Genomic DNA, 20,095 nt, shown 5'->3' with positions numbered 1-20,095 from the left:
TCTATATGTAAGTTCTCTAATGGGTCTTCTAATACATCATATGTCCAGGGTCTTCTAATGCATCATATGTCCAAAAAATTATTGGAGGAAGAAAACAGGAACAAATTGAAATGGCCACCTAGATTGACCAGAGTCCTTGTCTCATTTTCCTCCTAGAATAACAGAAAAACCATGACATAATAAGTATACTGGTTGCTGAAATAGCTCACACAGGAAGCAAACCGGACAGAAAACGAGGCCACGGCTCTCTTTAATAAAACAGAAGTGTTTTTTGGTAAGTAAAGGTTTCAGACACCTTTCTGCACCGAGAAGGACATGAACGCTCAGGGTACGTAAGTGACATGTTGGTATGTATAAGATAAATAGTGCGTATCGAAAAATCAGTATTGAGGGCATCATTTATTTACTAAATCAATATACGATGGGTTGGGTGACCAGTTTGGGTACTTAGGAGGCTACAAAATTTCAGGAGTGGGATGGGGGTTTGATCAACACTTCGGTTGTACCGATGCATGGCACTGCAGAACTACATAGTCTTCTTGGAAGAGGATGTGCATGGGTGCTACTGAGAAGAAAGGAGCTCATAAAGACTTTGGCCGCCCAGTCCCTTAATGTGTATGTTGCATACACTATATTATCAAAAGTATTGGGACGCCTGCCTTTACACGTACATTAACTTTAATGGCATCCTGGTCTTAGCCTACAGGGTTCAATATTGAGTTGGCCCACCCTTTGCCGCTAAAACAGCTTCAACTCTTCTGGAAAGGCTGTCCACAAGGTTTAGGAATTTGTCTATGGGAATGTTTGACCATTCTTCCAGAAGCGCATTTGTGAGGTCAGACACTAATGTGGACGAGAAAGCCTCTGCTCTAATTCATTCCAAAGGTGTTCTATTGGGTTGAAGTCTGTGCAGGCCAGCTAAGTTCCTCCACCCCAAACTTGCTCATCCATGTCTTTATGGACCTTGCTTTGTGCACTGGTGTGCAGTCATGTTGGAACAGGAAGGGACCATCCCCAAACTGTCCCCACAAATTTGGGAGCAGGAAATGGTCCAAAATGTCTTGGTATGCTGATACCTTAAGCCCCGTACACACGCAACGATTATCGGCCGACCGATCGTCCGACTTTTGTCCAGAGTGGTTTTTTGTTGGTTGGAATGTGCCTAGACTGCACACGAATTTTCTCGCCCAACAAAAATCTACTTCAGAAGTGATGTCATGTGTTGGTTTGATTTCTTTGTGTTCTTTCTTCACTGAGCATGCCCAGACTTGCTCATCAGATTTTTCCCTGTCGAAAGCTGTACTGACTGCACGAAAATCGGACGTGTTTTGACGGCCAACGAACATTTTATAGTCTGCACACCAGATTTTTTTCGGCCGAAAAGTCGGAGTCGGTTGTCGGAAGCATCATACTAACAAGCCGAAAATCGGCAGATCGGACGTTGGCCAAAAATTCCCTGCCAATTTTCGACGCGTGTGTACGGGGCTTTAGAGTTCCCTTCGCTGGAACTAAGGGGCCAAGCCCAAACCCCTGAAAAATAACCCCACACCATAATCCCCCCCTCCACCAAATGATTTGGACCTGTGCACAAAGCAAGGTGCACTTTGTTGGGGTTCAGATACTTTAAGCTTCAATATATTGAATTTTTGGGACTTTAAAATTTTTGGCTACTCCAAGTTATAAGGAGGGACTTGCAAAGTGCCTTCAAGTAGGAAAAACTTTTTTTTTTTTTTTTTTTATTTTGGATAGAGTAAGGAAGGGATGTAACCCATGTCAGCCATCTGTGTCCAATTTGGGATATTTCTCTTTGCTTCTTGTCCCATAGCCAAACAGGAAATGAGAGGAAATCCCTCCAAAAGGAATCACAGGGTGTTACGGGAACTAGAGTGCCTATTGCAAGATTTCCCCTCCATTTCTGTTCTGTTGTCAATCCAAAATTTTCTTTCAGTTTCAATTATAATTGTAAACAGAACAAAGAGAGGGTGAATCTCTCTAACGGGGGGCACAGACATCAATAAAAGCCTAACATGGGTTTTAATCCCTCTCCACTATCCAAAACGAAAAAGAAAAACTCCCTTTTATATATTGCCGTTATACTTTAGTTACTTTGACAGAGTGCATGGTTAAGCACAAACTGATGGGTTTGGGCTACAACAACCACAAGCTGATGGTTTTAGGTTAACACAATAGCAGCCAATGGCTTGTGCTAGTGAAAGTGATACGGTGGCTTTCATAGTGTGGGTGGTGTGGTCATCCCTTCCCCAGTGCGTGGTTCCAAGGCTCTGCCGCTCTTACTGGGATCCTGGGACAACATCAGTGGGCTTCATCATGGCGGGCAGCAGGAGACCTAGGAACATCCCTTCTTTAACCATTTGCCAACTGCCCGCCGCAGTTTTACTGTGGCAAGCTGGCTCAGATGCACGAAAAAACATAGCTCTACGTCGGCCGCGCGCGTGATGCAGGGGGGCACGCTCCCGCACCCACTAGGCAGCGGGGATGCCGCCGGGCACCCGCGATTGCTCTCCGAGTTGATGTCAACACAGCAGACCGTTCTTCCCCCTTAAATGATCACAGAGCACCTGTGATCCTTCTATATAGGAACACAGGTCTCTATGATCATTTCACAAGCCCATCCCCCATACAGTTAGAAAACACCCCCCTAGGCTCACACTTAACCATCTGATCACCCCTAGTTTAACCCCTTCCCTGCCAATGTCATTATTACAGTAACAGTGCATATTTCTAGCACTGATTATTGTAGAAATGCCACTGTCCCCCCCCCCCCCAAAAAAAAAAGTGTCAAAAATGTCAGTTAGGGGTCCGATCTGTCCGCCGCAATGTCGCAGTCCCGCTAAAAATCACAGATCGCCGCCATTACTAGTAAAAAAAATAAAAAAAAAATAAAAATTACATAAATCTTTCTCCTAGTTTGTAGACGCGATAACTTTTGTGTAAGCCAATCAAAATACGCTTACTGCAATTTTTTTTTACCAAAAATATGTAGCAGATAACAAATTGGCCTAAAATGATGAAAAATTTAGATTTTTTTTTTTTATGGGAATTTTATATAGAAGAAAATGAAAAATATTGTTTGTTTGTTTTTTTTCAGAATTGTCGCTCTTTTTTTGTTTATAGCCCAAAAAATAAAAATTGCAGAGGTGATCAAATACCACCAAAAGAAAGCTCTATTTGTGGGGAAAAAAGGACATCCATTTTATTTGGGTACAGTGTCGCACGACCGCACAATTTTCCGTTAAAGTAACGTAGTGCCGAATCGCAAAAAATGGCCTGGTCATTAAGGGGGCAAATCCTTCCGGTCCAGAACTGGTTAATGTCCTCTGCCTACAATGAAACCAGGAGCGATGATGATTTAGTCACTTCCAGTTTCAGAGCCATCATTCTCACATGTAGAAAGATCTCTGCTCGGTTACATGAGACTTTGGGGTCTATTAGACCCCCAATGTCTCCTAAAGAGTACCTGTCACCTGCCCTATGTTATTCCATGGGGGTTTAATAATCCATCAATAGACAGCCATAAAGTTAAATAAATAACTAAAAAAAGTAAAACAAATCAAATTCTAATAACAATTATTAAAAACAAACAAAAATGAAATGTAATGTCTGTTGCCCCGCACACACCTACAAGGGTTCAATGGTTTGCACGTGTATGTAAACCGCAATCACACCACACGTGTGAGGTATCTCTGTGAACACTCCAGTGAGGGCAATAATCACATGACCGCTGATCTTCAGTGAGCAGAGAGCGGTGACTGTCAGTCACCGCTCTCTACTTTGCCCCTCCAGCACTTGCTGAAGCACCAGATTGTGCAGAGGGGGTGGGAGCGGCTGGCTCAGGCTCTCAGCGGCATGCTTAGAGGCTGAGCCAGCTCCCTGTCAGGCAACTGGACAGATCCCAACATTAGAATATGACGCAACACGTAAGGCAACAACAGATGACATGACCTAAGCACGCCACATGCCGCAGCCATTTTTAATCCAAGTTGACATGCTTGTATTGTTTGTATCAAATGTGAGTGTATCATTGACCCAAATAAATTAGCTATCGCAGCCTTTTTAGACCTACTACACCACATGTGTCAAACACAAGGCCCATGGGCCGAATCCGGCCCTCCAGGCCATTTCACGTGGCCCTTGCACTGCTCCTGCACAGAGGCGGCTCTAGGCTTTGTGAGGCCTAAGGCAAAACTTGGACATGAGGCCCCACTCACGCCCATAATGGGAAAAATAATTCAAGCAATAAAAATTAACTGTATAAATTGCAGATATTAAGAGCCTTAACCTTTGTACTATGAATTCACAGTTTCTAGAATTTTCTCTAACCAATTCTTCTTTATTTAAAGATCATTAAACATTGGGTATGTATGTATATATGTATATATGTATATATATATATATATATCTGCTCTTACATCACAGTCCCCAGCATTTCCCTATAGGTCATGATTCCCTGAGTCCCCCCTTACATCAGAGTTCAGTGTCCCCCCTTACATAAAAGTTCTCCTTTAAATCAGATTCCCCCCAGGATCTCCTCCTTATATCAGAGTCCACAGAATTCCTCTTAACATTAGAGTCCCCCTCTTAAATCAAATTTCACAGAGCCCCCTTTACATCAGAGTCTCCAGAGTTTCCCCCTTACACTGTAAGAGGGAACTCTGAAGACTCTGATGTAAGAGGAGTTCTGGGCACCCTGATTTAGGGGGAATGTTTGGGACTCTGAAGTAAGGGGAGTTCTGGGAACCCCGATTTAAGGGGGAATGCTTTAGACTCTGATGTAAGGAGAGTTCTGGGAACCCTGATTTGAGGGGAAAGCTGGGGACTCTGGTGTAAAAGGGAACTCTGTGGTCACCAAAGCTCCCCCTTGCATCAGAGTTTCCAGAGACCCCCTTACACTTCCCTTCTCCAGTCCGCCACAGTCTAGGGCACGACAAGTCCCACTGCAGAAGGCTGTCATACCTGAGTCCCCACAGAGGGCACTGCAAATTCCAGTATAGTGTACTGCCATTCCTCCCCGAGGAATGGAAGCCTGCTATGCTTGGACTTGTACTGCTCTCTGTAGGGGACTAAGGAACTACTGCCTGCTATGCTAAGACTTGTAGTGCCCTCTGTGGGGACTAAGGCAGGGCAGCCTGCTATTCTGGAACTTGTAGTGCCCTCTGTGAGGGACTGAGGATTCCTCAGTCCTCCACATTCTAGGGCACTATAAGTCCCAGCATAGTGGGCTGTCATTCCTCAGTCCCTCACAGCTGGGGGGAAAAAACAACAGAGTTAAATATCTAAAGGACAACTCCAACCAAAACTACCAATAATGTACAGAGTCCATATGCTATATAATGTCACAGCCCCGCTAGACATATGCCGGTTTTCGGTAATTCGATATATCGCGGTATTGCATAGCCACGGTATTGTTATTGTGGCATTTTTAAAATACCGAGTTTCTCTGCTCCTGGGTCTGACTTGTGAATTGATACATTTCAGTGAGCTGGATGACTCATTCACTCACACAGCTAATGCCTTTCAGCATTAAGTCTCCCAGTAACTATAAACAAAAATGATTACATTGTATCTTCTCCTTCCCTCTGCCAGGGAGAAAGGAAGTTTAACCTCTTAAAGACTGGACCTTTTTCTGACACTTGTTGCTTGCAAGTTAAAATCAGTTTTTTTTTGCTAGAAAAGTACTTAGAACCCCCAAACATTTTATATATTTTTTTAGCAGAGACCCTACAGAAAAAAATGGCGATTGTTGTAATATTTTATGTCACACTGTATTTGCGCAGCAGTCTTTCAAACGCAATTAATAGACTTTAATGAATAAAATAAAAAAAAAAAACGTAACAGTAAAGTTATCCCAATTTTTTTTTTGTTACACAGAGAATCGTGATCTTTATTCCAAGCTAAAAAATCGTGATTCTCATTTTGGCCAGAATCGTGCAGCTCTAATATATATATATATATATATATATATATATATATATATATATATATATATATATACACACACACGCATAGCAGCCCACATTACATTATTATATAGCCATCAAGCAGTGTCTGGCCTACCTGGTGATGACTGGTCCTGGCGCTCTGATCCGATGGCCTGGTCTTTAAAGGGACAAATCCTTGCGGCCCAGAAGTGGTTAAACCTGCAGGAGGACCGGTGTTTTTATCTATTAATGACTTTACTATTGCTTTAGGCCTGGTTCACATGTATGCGGGTTGGTGGTTTACATGTATGCGGGTTGGCGGTTCACATGTATGCGGGTTGGCGGCCCACATTTGCACAGGTATAGCAGCCCATTGATTTGAACGGGCTGCTATGCCCTCATTTTCCGCAGAAAAAAGGTGCATGCAGCATTTTTTTAAAATTCAGTGGCCTTGAAATCCATCCTGTTTTTGCACCATGCGACTAACCTGCAGTTCCTTCTCTGGCAAGCTTTCTGCATTTTTTGTATACGTGGGCACGGCATTTAAAAACAGTTTGCGTGTGCAGCAACGGCAGGTAAGTCGCATGGTGCAAAAGAAGGATGGATTTCATGGCCACTGCATTTTTTTAAATTCTGCATGCACCTTTTTTCAGCTGAAAACGCAGGCATAGCAGCTCAAGCCCATTCACATCAATAGGCTGCTATGCCTGTGCAAATGTGGGCCCCCAACCCGCATACATGTGAACCAGACCTAAAGCAATAGTACAGTCATTAATAGATAAAAACACCGGTCCTCCTGCAGGTTTAACCAATTAATGACTTTACTATTGCTTTAGGCCTGGTTCACATGTATGCGGGTTGGGGGCCCACATTTGCACAGGCATAGCAGCCCATTGATGTGAATGGGCTTGAGCTGCTATGCCTGCGTTTTCAGCTGAAAAAAGGTGCATGCAGAATTTAAAAAAATGCAGTGGCCATGAAATCCATCCTTCTTTTGCACCATGCGACTTACCTGCCGTTGCTGCACACGCAAACTGTTTTTAAATGCCGTGCCCACGTACACAAGAAATGCAGAAAGCTTGCCAGAGCAGGAACTGCAGGTTAGTCGCATGGTGCAAAAGCAGGATGGATTTCAAGGCCACTGAATTTAAAAAAAATGCTGCATGCACCTTTTTTCTGCGGAAAATGAGGGCATAGCAGCCCGTTCAAATCAATGGGCTTCTATGCCTGTGCAAATGTGGGCCGCCAACCCGCATACATGTGAACCGCCAACCCGCATACATGTGAACCACCAACCCGCATACATGTGAACCAGGCCTAAAGCAATAGTAAAGTAATTTATAAACAACACCTCCTTCAGGTTTAACCACTTCTTGACCACAAGGATTTGCCCTCTTAATGACCAGGCCATCGGATCGGAGCCGAGCGCCAGGACCAGTTATCACCAGTTAGGCCAGACACTGCTTGATGACCTATTTTAGGCCTGGTTCACAGAGTCTGTACTGACTGACTATATAATAATGTGCATAAGTGAACCAAAGCCCCTAAATTCAGCAATGAAATTGAAGTGAGGTGGAAATTTAATAATTTAAATTTAATAATAGAATACCGTGATAATACCGTATACTGTGGCAAAACCTTAATCAATTAATCGCAGCATGAAAATCTGATACCGTCACAAGCCTAAGCCCCGCTATCCCTCACCCTCCACCTCGGGTGCTGTCATTGTGTAGGGCAAAGGGCTCCAGCTCCACTATATTTGGCTTTGATGTCAGATATGCAGGACTGGCTCAGCTCTACTCTCTTCCCTGGCAACTGACTCTGGCATCACGGGGGGGACTCTCCTCCTCCCCCAGCCACCCAGGGGCCATCTCCTTCTCCCCCAGCCACCCAGGGGACCTCTCCTTCTTCCCCAGCCACCCAGGGGCCCTCTCCTTTTCCTCCAGCCACCCAGGGGCCCTCTCCTTCTTCTCCAGCCACACAGGGGCCCTCTCCTTCTTCTCCTCCAGCCACCCAGGGGCCCTCTCCTTCTCCTCCGGCCACCCAGGGGCCATCTCCTTCTTCTCCTCCAGCCACCCAGGGTCCCTCTCCTTCTCCTCCTCCAGCCACCCAGGGTCCCTCTCCTTCTCTTCCTCCAGCGACCCAGGGTCCCTCTCCTTCTCCTTCAGCCACCCAGGGACCCTTTCCTCTTCCCCTAGCCACCCAGAGGCCCTCTCCTTTTCCACTAGCCACCCAGGGGCCCTCTCCTTTTCCCCTAGCCACCCAGAGGCCCTTTCCTTTTCCCCTAGCCACCCAGGGGCCCTCTCCTTTTCCCCTAGCCACCCAGGGGCCCTCTCCTTTTCCCCTAGCCACCTAGGGGCCCTCTCCTTCTCTTCCAGCCATCCTCTCCTTCCCCAGCCACCCAGGGCCTTCTTCTTCTCCTCCTCCTCCACCAACCATTCAAAGACTCTTCCAACTTCCCTGGGGCTACTCACCCCCTTTGCGTAGTAGACACCACAAATCTATGACCAGCCTGCAGAGTGACAAGTCGGGGCCTGGTTACCTTTATGTTCCCGGCCAGGGCAGAGCTCTCCTCCCAGAGCAACAACCGATGATAGCAGAGTGAGCTGACCGGGCAGTCACTTCCTATTGATGCAGGTACACGCCCACCGATTCCTCCACATCTTAGGATTACATGATCAGACAGCCAATCCCAAGGCAGAGAAGGCGGGGTAAGTGTCAGCGGACAACAGACACCTGGCAGCCGCAGTGAAGGGACTGCAGCACACTGCTGCAACTTTTATAACCGAGGATTTAAAACAATCTTTTACTTTGGAGATTTCCCTGACTGCGTCCTTCTAAATGTTGTTGCTCCACCACTGGCCGCGAGGCCCCTGTAGGTGCGAGGCCTTAGGCGACCGCCTAATTTGCCTAATTAGAGAGCCGCCTATGCTCCTGCAGCTGCAGTACCCCCCTAATGCAGCCATGGAGATGCTCACCTCTGTGCCCCCGTCTCAGCAGCAGTCAGTAGCAGAGAGGAGGACAGAACTCCCCCTACATATCCCGTGCCTCTCTGTGCAGCCAATGCACCCCTTTGTCTCTGCCTCCCCTAGTCTCAGCTTCAGCAGACTCCAGCCCTCCTCTGGTCTTCCTCCAGATTCTGTACTTTCTGCTTCCCAGATCTGCCCCCAGCTTCTTCCCAGCAGCAGCACAATGTAAGGGGGTACACTGTGATGTAAGGGAGGGTCGGGACTCTTGACTTCTAATGGTGGGGGGGGGGCTCTTGATATCCAATGTAAGGGGGGGTTGGGTGTTTTCGACACCTAGTCTTTCAGATACAACAGGCCCTTTGAGGGCAACCATAATGCTCATGTGGCCCATAATGAAATTGAGTTTGACACCCCTGTACTACACTATTGTAGCGTTTTATATCCTTGAAGTAAAAGGCTTATGGTCTCATACGTCGCTTCTGGAGAGGAAGCTCATATTGTTAAAAGTGGGGAGTATACCTGGTCCTAGGAACTGCAGTGGAGAAAGTAGTGTGAATCTGGCACAGTCTATCCATCGAGCCCTGGTATTATATATGCGGTTATTGACCTCTCTTTAACTTGAGGGACAACACCATTTGGTAAGCAGGATTGCCCCTCTTTCCACAGTGGAAATGTGTGCACTTTGTTCACAACAGTTGGTGCGGGGATCTCCTTTAACATCTTTGCCATCTTCAATATGTGGACTTTATGTATACTGCCCTATCAGGACTTTGTTCAGTTAGTTGGTGCAGCACCCTTAGTTTTATATTAGTATTGTGGATGCGCAATCAAGCCTTTCGTTACTGGCTGCCAACTCTATCATTCTCCAACCAAGCGCAGATATATTTTGTTTTTTATTTCTTGTCCCTGCTATGGGTACAAATGAACAAATCACGCACACATATGTGATATTGACACATTGTTATAGAGGTACCTCTATATAAATGAAACAGCACTAGGGCTCTGGTCAGCTCTGATGAAGAGGGCATGGCCCTTCGAAATGCATTACTCAATGGATTGACATTGGGTGGCATTTCTTCATAACAAGCCTGTGCCTTTCTTCTTTTGTCATTTGACGTTTAATATCCAATAAACAAGTTATACATTAATGCACTAGGCTGCTTCGCCTTCTTCCTTTGTTTGCATCCTATTTGTGGTTACCCTGAGCCCAGGGGAGGGCTGGCAGCCTTAAGCCTGGGGGGCAAGTCCGGTCAAGTGGCCCGCTGAACTACCGAATCAACTCACCACCCATGCCCAGCTTTTTAGTGGGATTGCGACGGACAAATCTGACACATAGTGACACTTTTTGGGGACCAGTGACACTAATACAGTGATCAGTGCTAAAAAATGCACTGCTACTGTATAAATGACGATGGCAGGAAAGGGGTTAACACTAGGGGTGATCAAGGGGTTAAGTTTGCTCCTAGGGAATGCTTTCTTACTGTGTGGGGGATGGATGTACTAGAGAAAATAAAAAGATCTGTGTTTCAGCTGAGCTGAAACACAGATCTCCATCTTCCCGTGACAGAACAGCCGTCTGCCTTGTTTACAAAGGCAGACCGCCGTTCTGTCATTCTCCTGCATGATCGCAGGTGACCTGCTGATTGGCTCCCGCCGTGTCGCGTCCCCTAGAACCCGTGCACAAAATCACGCATCGGTATGTGATTTTGCACAGCCAGGCCGCCCTGCCACACTATATATGCGGTGGGCGGTCTGGCAGTGGTTAAGCTGGATGAGTGGGTCCTGTAGTCCTGCACTAGTTGGGGGATCGGGGGTGGGTGACACATGCTGAGCTCTGAGGGGCTTACATCCCCAAAAGCAAAGGACTGCAAGTCCCAGCATGAACCCTGGCTGAGATCTACACATGTGACCTCCTCCTTTGCGGCAAGCTTACGCTCCCATGACACAAGGGGGAGCCCTAGGGGACCTCAGGGACCCAATACCTTTAAAGAGGTTGTAAACCCATGAAACTATTTTTTTTTTTTTTGCTGCAACCTGAAAGAGAAACCCATAATGAGCTAGTATGCATCGTATACCAGCTCATTATGAAATACTTACCTTCGAACGAGCCCCCGCCGTGCCACCCGCTTACCTGTATGACGGGCGATATGTCCAGTCACCCGTCTTCCGGGATTGCGGCATCCGGCCATCTGATTGGCCAGAGCCGCGGGAGCCGACAGTCACAGCACCGGACTCTGAAGGAACGGCACCAGCGGCCGTTCCTTCAGAGCGCATGTGCCAGTGACGTCACTGGCTGCATGTCAGGTAAATATCTCTTTAAAGAGGAAGTAAACCCTCCTCTTACACTTTTACCTATAGGTAAGCCTATGACAAGGCTTACCTATAGGTACTGTAAATATCTCCTAAACATGTACCGTTTAGGAGATATTTACCTAACATGCAGCCAGTGACGTTACTGGCGCATGCGCTCTGAAGGAACGGCCGCTGGTGCCATTTCTTCAGAGTCCGGTGCCGTGACCGTCGGCTCCCGCGCTCGTGCGCGGGAGTGACGTCACCGTGGCTCCGGCCAATCAGATGGCCGGATGAAGCGATCCTGGAAGACAAGCGACTGGACATGTCGCCCGTCATCCAGCTAAACGGGCGGCACGGCGGGGGCTCATTCTAAGGTAAGTATTTAATAATGAGCTAGTATGCGATGCATACTAGCTCATTATGTCTCTCTTGCAGGGTCAAAAAGAAAAAAAAAAGGGTTTACAACCTCTTTAACTGCACTGTATACAGCCTGTATATTGATGTATAGCTGCTCCTGGCTCTAAATACTTGTCTCATACCTGTATAATACAGGTATGAGACAGGTATATAGTGCCAGGAACAGCTATACATCAATATACAGGCTGTATACAGTGCCAGGGGGAAAGTACAGGGAATTAAAAATGTCCACATGTCACTTTTTTTTTTTTTTGTCACTCACTGGCTGCCGCTGCTCTTCTCCAGTCCCGACCACCTCACAGACACTGTCCACCGCACCGCAGCAGGTAACTTCACTAGAATCAATCTGGATTGCCGCTGACCCGCCGCTGTTGCCCGTTTCAGACTTGCAGTTTACTAGGCCAGGCCAGCCACCTCTTCTGCATCGGCCCCACGTTGATGGGATGGAGGGAGGAGCCGGAGGTGGGAGGGGCCAGGCGGCTGGGGCCAGTGATCGGCGCGGAGGACGGCCGACGGCGCTTTGCATGATGGGTCTCCTCTCCTCTCTGCTCTGGAGACCGCTACGTCACTGGTTGCTAGACGCTAAGCGGCCGGTGATCTAGCAACCAGGAGGTCTCCAGGGCAGGGCCAGGGCAGGAAGTGACAGCGTGTCTGTTACTGCTGTGACTCACTGACTAGCGACATACCGTACCGACGGACGGCGGGACTGACCCCAAACTGAGCGGCCTTTTCTGAGGGGGATTTGACCGGCCCAGGGGGAAATTGCCACCTTGCCCCCCGGGCCAGCCCGCCTCTGCCTGAGCCAAAGAAGGCAGCAAAGCCCAGGTGTATCATTTGGTGGTTCCAGTCGGGGAATATCTGCACTTTGGTGGTTCAAGATCTGGTTTGGTTCCATGAGGCTGACCACCTGCAAGACCAGCATACCTGTAGTGTGGACTTTGTTTATTTTTTTATATTTAATTTATTTATTATTTATTTATTATTTTATTATGTTATTATTAAAAGTATTATTTTATTTTATTATTTTATTATTTATTATTATTTATTTATTTATGTTTTATTTTTTATATTTATTCTTACGTTTGTTTAAGTAGTTGCGATGATATGTACAGTTTTACTAACACACGTCAAAGTTGCAAAATTGGGTTTGTTAAGGTATGCTTTGACCCTGGTCATGATGGTGTTAAGATATAGCGGGGAATTTGCCAGATGATCCTATTTTTTTTTTTTTTCTTTCCATTCTTATGACACAAGCGATTGTTCTTTTCAATATGAATAAATGTGTTTTTATAAGGTACCTTCATCCCCTAAAAACATATACATTGTTTGTTTAGGCAAAAGTTTGCCTGATGGGAATATGAGGGACTAGGGAAGCTGGTGAAGGGAAAGAAGAGAAAATCGGGGCATATGGGATTTTAATGATACCATAAATAATCTTTTAAAAAAGACTATTCCTTAAAATAAAAATTTTAGTTTATTACAAAAAATTCATAAATCCATAAACATGTACAAGACAATATACATTCACAAATATATTATAGGATCTTGGCATCCAGGCTAAGTTGCAGTGGTACTATGTTACCCATAGTCTTGGTCTTCAGAGTGTACTTGGGCTCTAGATCTGCAACTGGGCCATACTCAACATGTTTTGCGGCCGTAACCGCTTCCTCAGGAGTTCAGTTATAAAAGGACCAAGGATCCCTAAGTCAGAATCTCACCAAGTATGACTTTCAAAGATGGATACCAAATGTGGGATCAGATGTTATAAATCACCCTCCTTAAGGACGTTTTTGTTGGGAGTTCCCAATTTGTAGGCATAGGATAAGGCCATCAGTTCCATCATCTAAAGGTATCCAAGGAGTTATATCTCAAGAGAGTAAAATCTGGGGTAGGATACCCTTATTTAATTGGACTTGGCGGGAGGATCTTTCTGGTTACTGAAAACTACTGTGGCTACATTCAGTTCAGTTATATGGAATGGTGTCCTACTCTGCGGGAGCCCTCTCCAGTCTCCACGAGTTCGTAAATAATGGAATTAATGCTGTCCGAGTCAAATATAGCCTAATATATTACCAGTATATTAACCACGGTACATATTGTACCGTGGTTAATATGCTGGTAATATATTAGGCTATATTTGACTCAGACAGCATTAATTCCATTATTTACGTACCACTGTACTGGTTTATTTTATGGAGTTGTCTTTTAACCACTTAAGCCCCGGAAGATTTTATCCCCTTCCTGACCAGGGCCTATTTTGCGATTCGGCACTGCGTGACTTTAACGGACAATTGTGCGGTCGTGTGACGCTGTATCTAAATGAATTTGACGTCCTTTTTTTCCCCACAAACAGAGATTTCTTTTGGTGGTATTTGATCACCTGTGTGATTTTTTGATCATGCGCTATAAACAAAAAAAGAGCGACAATTTTGCAAAAATAACAATATTTTTCACATTTTTTTATATGAAATTCCCCCCCCCCCCCCAAAAAAAAAATGTAAAAATCTAAATTTTTTAAAATTTTAGGCCAATTTGTTTTCTGCTACATATGTTTGGTAAAAAAAAAAAATCACAAAAAGCGTATTTTGATTGGTTTGCGCAAAAGTTATTGCGTTTACTAACTAAGGGAAAGATTTTTGTAATTTTTGTTGTTTTTTTTTTAACGAGTAATGGCGGCGATCTGCGATTTATTTTGCAGGACTGCAACATTGCAGCGGACAGATCGGACCCTTGACTGACATTTTTGACACTTTTGGGGGTACCAGTGACATTACTACAGTAATCAGTGCTATACATATGCACTGTTACTGTAAAAATGACACTGGTAGTGAAGGGGTTAACTTTTTTGAGAGGGAGGGGTTAAGTGTGTCCCTAGGGGCGTGCTTCTAACTGTGATTGGATGTGGCTTGAGGTGTAAGAACAGAGATCAACGGTCCTACATAGCAGAACCGTATGATCTCCATTCTTACACAGGGGAGAATGACAGGCGGCTGTGTTTACATTAGCCGCCTGCCTTTCTCCCACTGTAACGGACAATCCACCGGGCACACACACGGGGGGGGGGGGGTCCGTGAGCGAGCGGGAGCGCGCCTCCGGCGGCACGCACTTGCTCCCTAGAGCCTCACAGGCTAGCGACATAGACCTACGTCACTTTGCCTGTGAGGGGCTGACTGCCGACGTAAATCGTCGTTAGGCAGTCGGCAAGTGGTTAAAAAAACTCTTTATGGTACCATTAAAATCCTATATGCCCCGATTTTCTCTTCTTTCCCTTCCCTATCTTCCCTAGTCCCTTATATTCCCCTCTGGCAAACTTTTGCCTAAACAAACTATGTATATCTTTCCATTCTTAGATATCTAAACAAAATATAAGTTCCAATTATTCCAAATTATTCAATTCTAATTTAACAATAACATTGAAAAAATGAACCCTCTGTGTTCATGGCCCTTATTCTAACATACTCATTCCTCTTTTGATGATTTGATAAATACACTGCTCAAAAAAATTAAAGAAACACTTTTTTAATCAGAGAATAGCATCAAGTCAATTAAACTCCTGGGATATTGATTTGGTCAGTTAAGTAGTGGAGGGGGTTTGGTAATCAGTTTCAGCTGTTTTGGTGTTAATAAAATTAACAACAGGTGCACTAGATGGGCGACAATGAGACAACCCTTAAAACAGGAACGGTTTTACAGGTGGAGGCCACTGACATTTATTTTCCCTACTCATTCTTTCTGACTGTTTTTCACTACTTTTGCATTTGGCTAGGGTCAGTGTCACTACTGGTAGCATGAGGCCATACCTGAACCCTATGGAGGTTGCACAGGCAGTCCAACTTCTCCAGGATGGTCAATACGCGCCATTGCTAGAAGGTTTCAAGAGCATGGAGGAGATTCCCGGAGACAGGCAGTGACTCTAGGAGAGCTGGACAGGGCCGTAGAAGGTCCTTAACCCATCAGCAGGACCGCTATCTGTTCCTTTGTGCAAGGAGGAACAGGATGAGCACTGTCAGAGCCCTACCAAATGCCCTGGTGTGAATGTCTCTAAACAAACAATCAGAAACAGACTTCATGAGGGTGGTCTGAGGGCCCAAGGTCCTCTAGTGGGCCCTGTGCTCACTCACCGGCACCATGGAGCTCCATTGGCATTTGCCATTGAATGCCAGAATTGGCAGGTCCACCACTGGCACCCTGTGCTTTTCACAGATGAGAGCAGGTTCACCCTGAGCACATGTAACAGATGTGAAAGTGTCTGGAGAAGCCATGGAGAACGTTATGCTGCCTGTAACATCGTTCAGCATGACCGGTTTGGTGGTGGATCAGTGATGGTCTGGGGAGGCAAATCCATGGAGGGATGCACAGACCTCTACAGGCTAGACAATGGCACCCTGACTGCCATTAGGTATTGAGATGGACCCATTGTCAGACCCTATGCTGGTGCAGTGGGCCTGGGTTGCTCCTGGTGCACGACAATGCCCGGCCTTATGTGACGAGAGTATGCAGCCAGCTCCTGGAGGATGAAGGAATTTATACCATTGAACGGCCCCCACACTCGCCTGACCTAAATCCAATAGAACACCTCTGGGACATTATGTTTTGGTCCATCTGATGCCACCAGGATGCACCTCAGTCTGTTCAGGAGCTCAGTGATGCCCTGGTCCAGATCTGGGAGGAAATACCCCAGGACATCATCCGTTGTCTCATTAGAAGCATGGGCGATACAAACTACTGAGGACCATTTTGAGTTGCTGCAATGAAAGTTCAGCAAAATATTCTAGCCTGCTGCATAATTTTTTCACTTTGATTTTTGGGGTGTCTTTGAATTCAGCCCTCTGTAGGGGGATCATTTTAATTTCCATCAAACAATGTGGCATTCTTTCCTTCCCAACACATTACCCAGTCCATACCAGTATAGATCCTAACACATTACCCAGGCCATACCAGTATAGATCCTAACACATTACCCAGTCCGTACCAGTATAGATCCTAACACATTACCCAGTCCATACCAGTATAGATCCTAACACATTACCCAGGCCATACCAGTATAGATCCTAACACATTACCCAGTCCGTACCAGTATAGATCCTAACACATTACCCAGTCCATACCAGTATAGATCCTAACACATTACCCAGTCCATACCAGTATAGATCCTAACACATTACCCAGTCCGTACCAGTATAGATCCTAACACATTACCCAGTCCATACCAGTATAGATCCTAACACATTACCCAGTCCATACCATTATAGATCCTAACACATTACCCAGTCCATACCAGTATAGATCCTAACACATTACCCAGTCCATACCAGTATAGATCCTAACACATTACCCAGTCCGTACCAGTATAGATCCTAACACATTACCCAGGCCATACCAGTATAGATTCTAACACATTACCCAGTCCATACCAGTATAGATCCTAACACATTACCCAGTCCATACCAGTATAGATCCTAACACATTACCCAGTCCATACCAGTATAGATCCTAACACATTACCCAGTCCATACCAGTATAGATCCTAACACATTACCCAGTCCGTACCAGTATAGATCCTAACACATTACCCAGTCCATACCAGTATAGATCCTAACACATTACCCAGTCCATACCAGTATAGATCCTAACACATTACCCAGTCCATACCAGTATAGATCCTAACACATTACCCAGTCCATACCAGTATAGATATCCAGCATGATATTTTTCCCCATTGAGATCTGATGTGTTTTCAAAGTGTTCCTTTAATTATTTTTGAGCAGTGTATATATAAATGAGGTCTTACTGGAAGAACCCACAAATAGCTTTTATGAAACGTTGGCTGTAAATGTCAACTGAACATAGATAAACCTTCTTATATGTCAAAACAGAAAAAAAATGAACAGATAGCGTGGTGATGCCAAACAGCAAATGTCAGCCTTTGTCTACTGATAAGGAAAATTTCCTGGAAATGTTATGTATTTTTTTTGGAAAGAAATGTCTAGTAACGATTGTAGGCAGACATCCAAAAAACATTGTAGTGCTAAACCCAGGGACACTCTTTGGAAAATGCCCATCAATGGTCCATCCCTCCTCTGACCGGGAAATCCTCAGAACAAAACTGCAAAAAACACACAGGAAGGGGCAACCACCTCGTGCGTTACCATAAGTAACTTTTATTTATTCACATCGACAAATGGATACTCACATGTAAGGAAAAACATCAAACACATAACTGCTCCAGCTGGAATGCCATGCAGTACGTCCTGGGAACAACTAGTTGGACAGCTGACGGGTTTCGGGGGTCACGCCCCCTTCCTCTGAGCTGACCCAACTTGACAGATAATAGCCTTAAAAGAGAAGTATGGGTTTGGCATTTTCATGGAATTTAAACTTACCTAGGTGGATGCATCATCTGTTCCTAGGTGCCTCTACACTGAGAACCAAGCAATTGAACACCACTGGCCGCTCGGATTTGACAGCTCCCCCAAGCCGAGAGCTGCTGACTGTCAGTCACAGGCTCTCTGCTCTGCCCCCTCCTCGCTCATTGGAGCACTGGGCTGTGGAGGGGCAGGGAGCGGCTGGCTCAGTCTCTCAACGGCTTGCTGAGAGTCTAAGCCGGGTGTGGGTCCAGGCACCTGGCGGATTCTGGACTGACTTCTGTGACGTCAGTAGAGAACGGACTTCGGCCCGCTTTCTGCTGAAAACAGATCACAAGAGTGCAAAACGAACTACATTCCTGTGATCCATAGGAGATGTAGAGCCAAACGAGCTTTGGCTCTACATCTCCTTTAAAGAGTTACTAACCCCACAACAGTAAAATACGTCTGTATATGCAGTAAATCATGCTTGTTGTGGAACCTAAGGGGTTAATCCTGCACATTGTGTAAAAAGGCTGTTTGATCCTGTCTTCTTCCACTGTCCCCAATATATTTCCTGATATTTACAGAGCCGGGGGACGGTCTACACATGCTCAGTTTGGTGTGTATTGCTAGAGAGTTGTTTTTTTTTTTTCTTGGGAGGGTGCATGTGATCAGCACAGGGCCAATCAGCACAGTCCAGACAGAGGATCAGGGGTCCTGAATCCTGATAGGACAGCTCAGTGCAGTGTGAAAACTCCTCCTACAACCTTTACCAGTGCTCGGCCGAACACTGATAGAAGTCACAAGACTGCTATATACTGCTGATGAGAAAAGGTATTTATCTGTTAATATTTACTAAATTATAATATTTACTAAAATAATTAAATTTCCATGTTCTGTGTACTGTGGGAGAGCAGATTGTGACTGCAGGCTCCTGGGTTTGGTAACTCTTTAATTAACGATGTAGACTCACATGACAATACCCCATGGCATTGACTCTATTTTAAATGAAGGGGACACTAATTAATATTCTCCACAAATAATCCATACACAATAACTATATAAAGACCCTGTAATCTGTTTTCATGAAATTGTTTCTAATAACTGCTTTTTTCTGCCTCATTGTAACATCCTTCTATGAGCTATCCAACCTCTCCTTTCCCCCCTGGATTCCCTTTGTTTGGAACAAGACATGCACATTTATTGCGGTCATGTGCACTGCTCTTTACACTCTGTATATCCCATAGTTCCTAGTTCGACCAGAGCATGAGTTCGGGCCAAACATTGGCTGTTCGCCCTTTTGAGGAACACCCAAATTATCGGGGCGTTTGACAATTTGTTTGGGCTGCGAATGACCACAATGCACTGCGCCTCCGCACAGTGCATTGGAAGCCCTGATTGGCTGAAGCAATGAAAGCTTTGCCCAATCAGGGCACAGAGCACTGTCATAGCCATGATTGGAGAAAGTAATAGTGACTCTATCCAATCATGGCTCATTGCTCTTAGTACCCCACACTATAAAAGTATTCTATCAATAGTTTGTAGTGGGATATCAGTGTGGAGAGAGATAGAACAGGGCTCTGTTCAGTACTACTAGAGAGTTAGTGTGGTATAATGTGCTATTCTTATTCTATTGTCAGTGTAGAATATCAGTTTAGTGTGAATCTAGTGATAGTTCAGTCAGTGTGAGTGTAGTGACCATAAATTTTTACTTTAGTGTCAGGTTGTCAGGGCAGGTTTACTGCATTATAATTCAGTGTGTGTTAGTGCACTTTTAACAAAGTATATTTCTGTGCATTAGTGTGCGCTTAACACAGTATAGCACAGTATAGCTCTACTGCACATTTAACGCAGTATATTTTAGTGGGTTACGTGCCGTTTAACACAGTATATTTCAGTGCGATACATGCCATTTAACGCAGTATATTTCAGTGCGTTACTGTGCAATTAACGCAATATATTTTAGTGCAATACCTGCCGTTTAACGCAGTATATTTCAGTGCGTTACTGTGCAATTAATACAGTATATTTCTGTGCATTACTGTGCAATTAACGCAATATATTTTAGTGCAATACCTGCCGTTTAACACAGTATATTTCAGTGCGATACATGCCATTTAACACTGTATAT

At 45.1% G+C, this 20,095-nt stretch overlaps 1 protein-coding gene across 1 annotated transcript in view; it reads left to right on the top strand.

Moving 5' to 3' along the window:
• Nucleotides 1-296: 296 nt before the first annotated feature.
• Nucleotides 297-20,095, top strand: part of LOC309562589 (killer cell lectin-like receptor subfamily B member 1B allele A) — a 75,228-nt gene continuing 55,429 nt past the window's right edge. The window contains exon 1 of the mRNA XM_082266840.1: nt 297-328. Within this exon, the coding sequence (XP_082122966.1) occupies nt 316-328 (13 nt within the window). The 5' untranslated portion in view covers nt 297-315. The remainder of the gene's footprint in view (nt 329-20,095) is intronic.

Source organism: Pelophylax lessonae (genome assembly GCF_965119305.1).
Source record: "Pelophylax lessonae genome assembly, chromosome: 9".
In the NCBI taxonomy this organism is placed as follows: Eukaryota; Metazoa; Chordata; class Amphibia; order Anura; family Ranidae; genus Pelophylax; species Pelophylax lessonae.
Note: the sequence above shows the minus strand (reverse complement) of the source record. Positions and strands in the feature narration are given on the sequence as shown.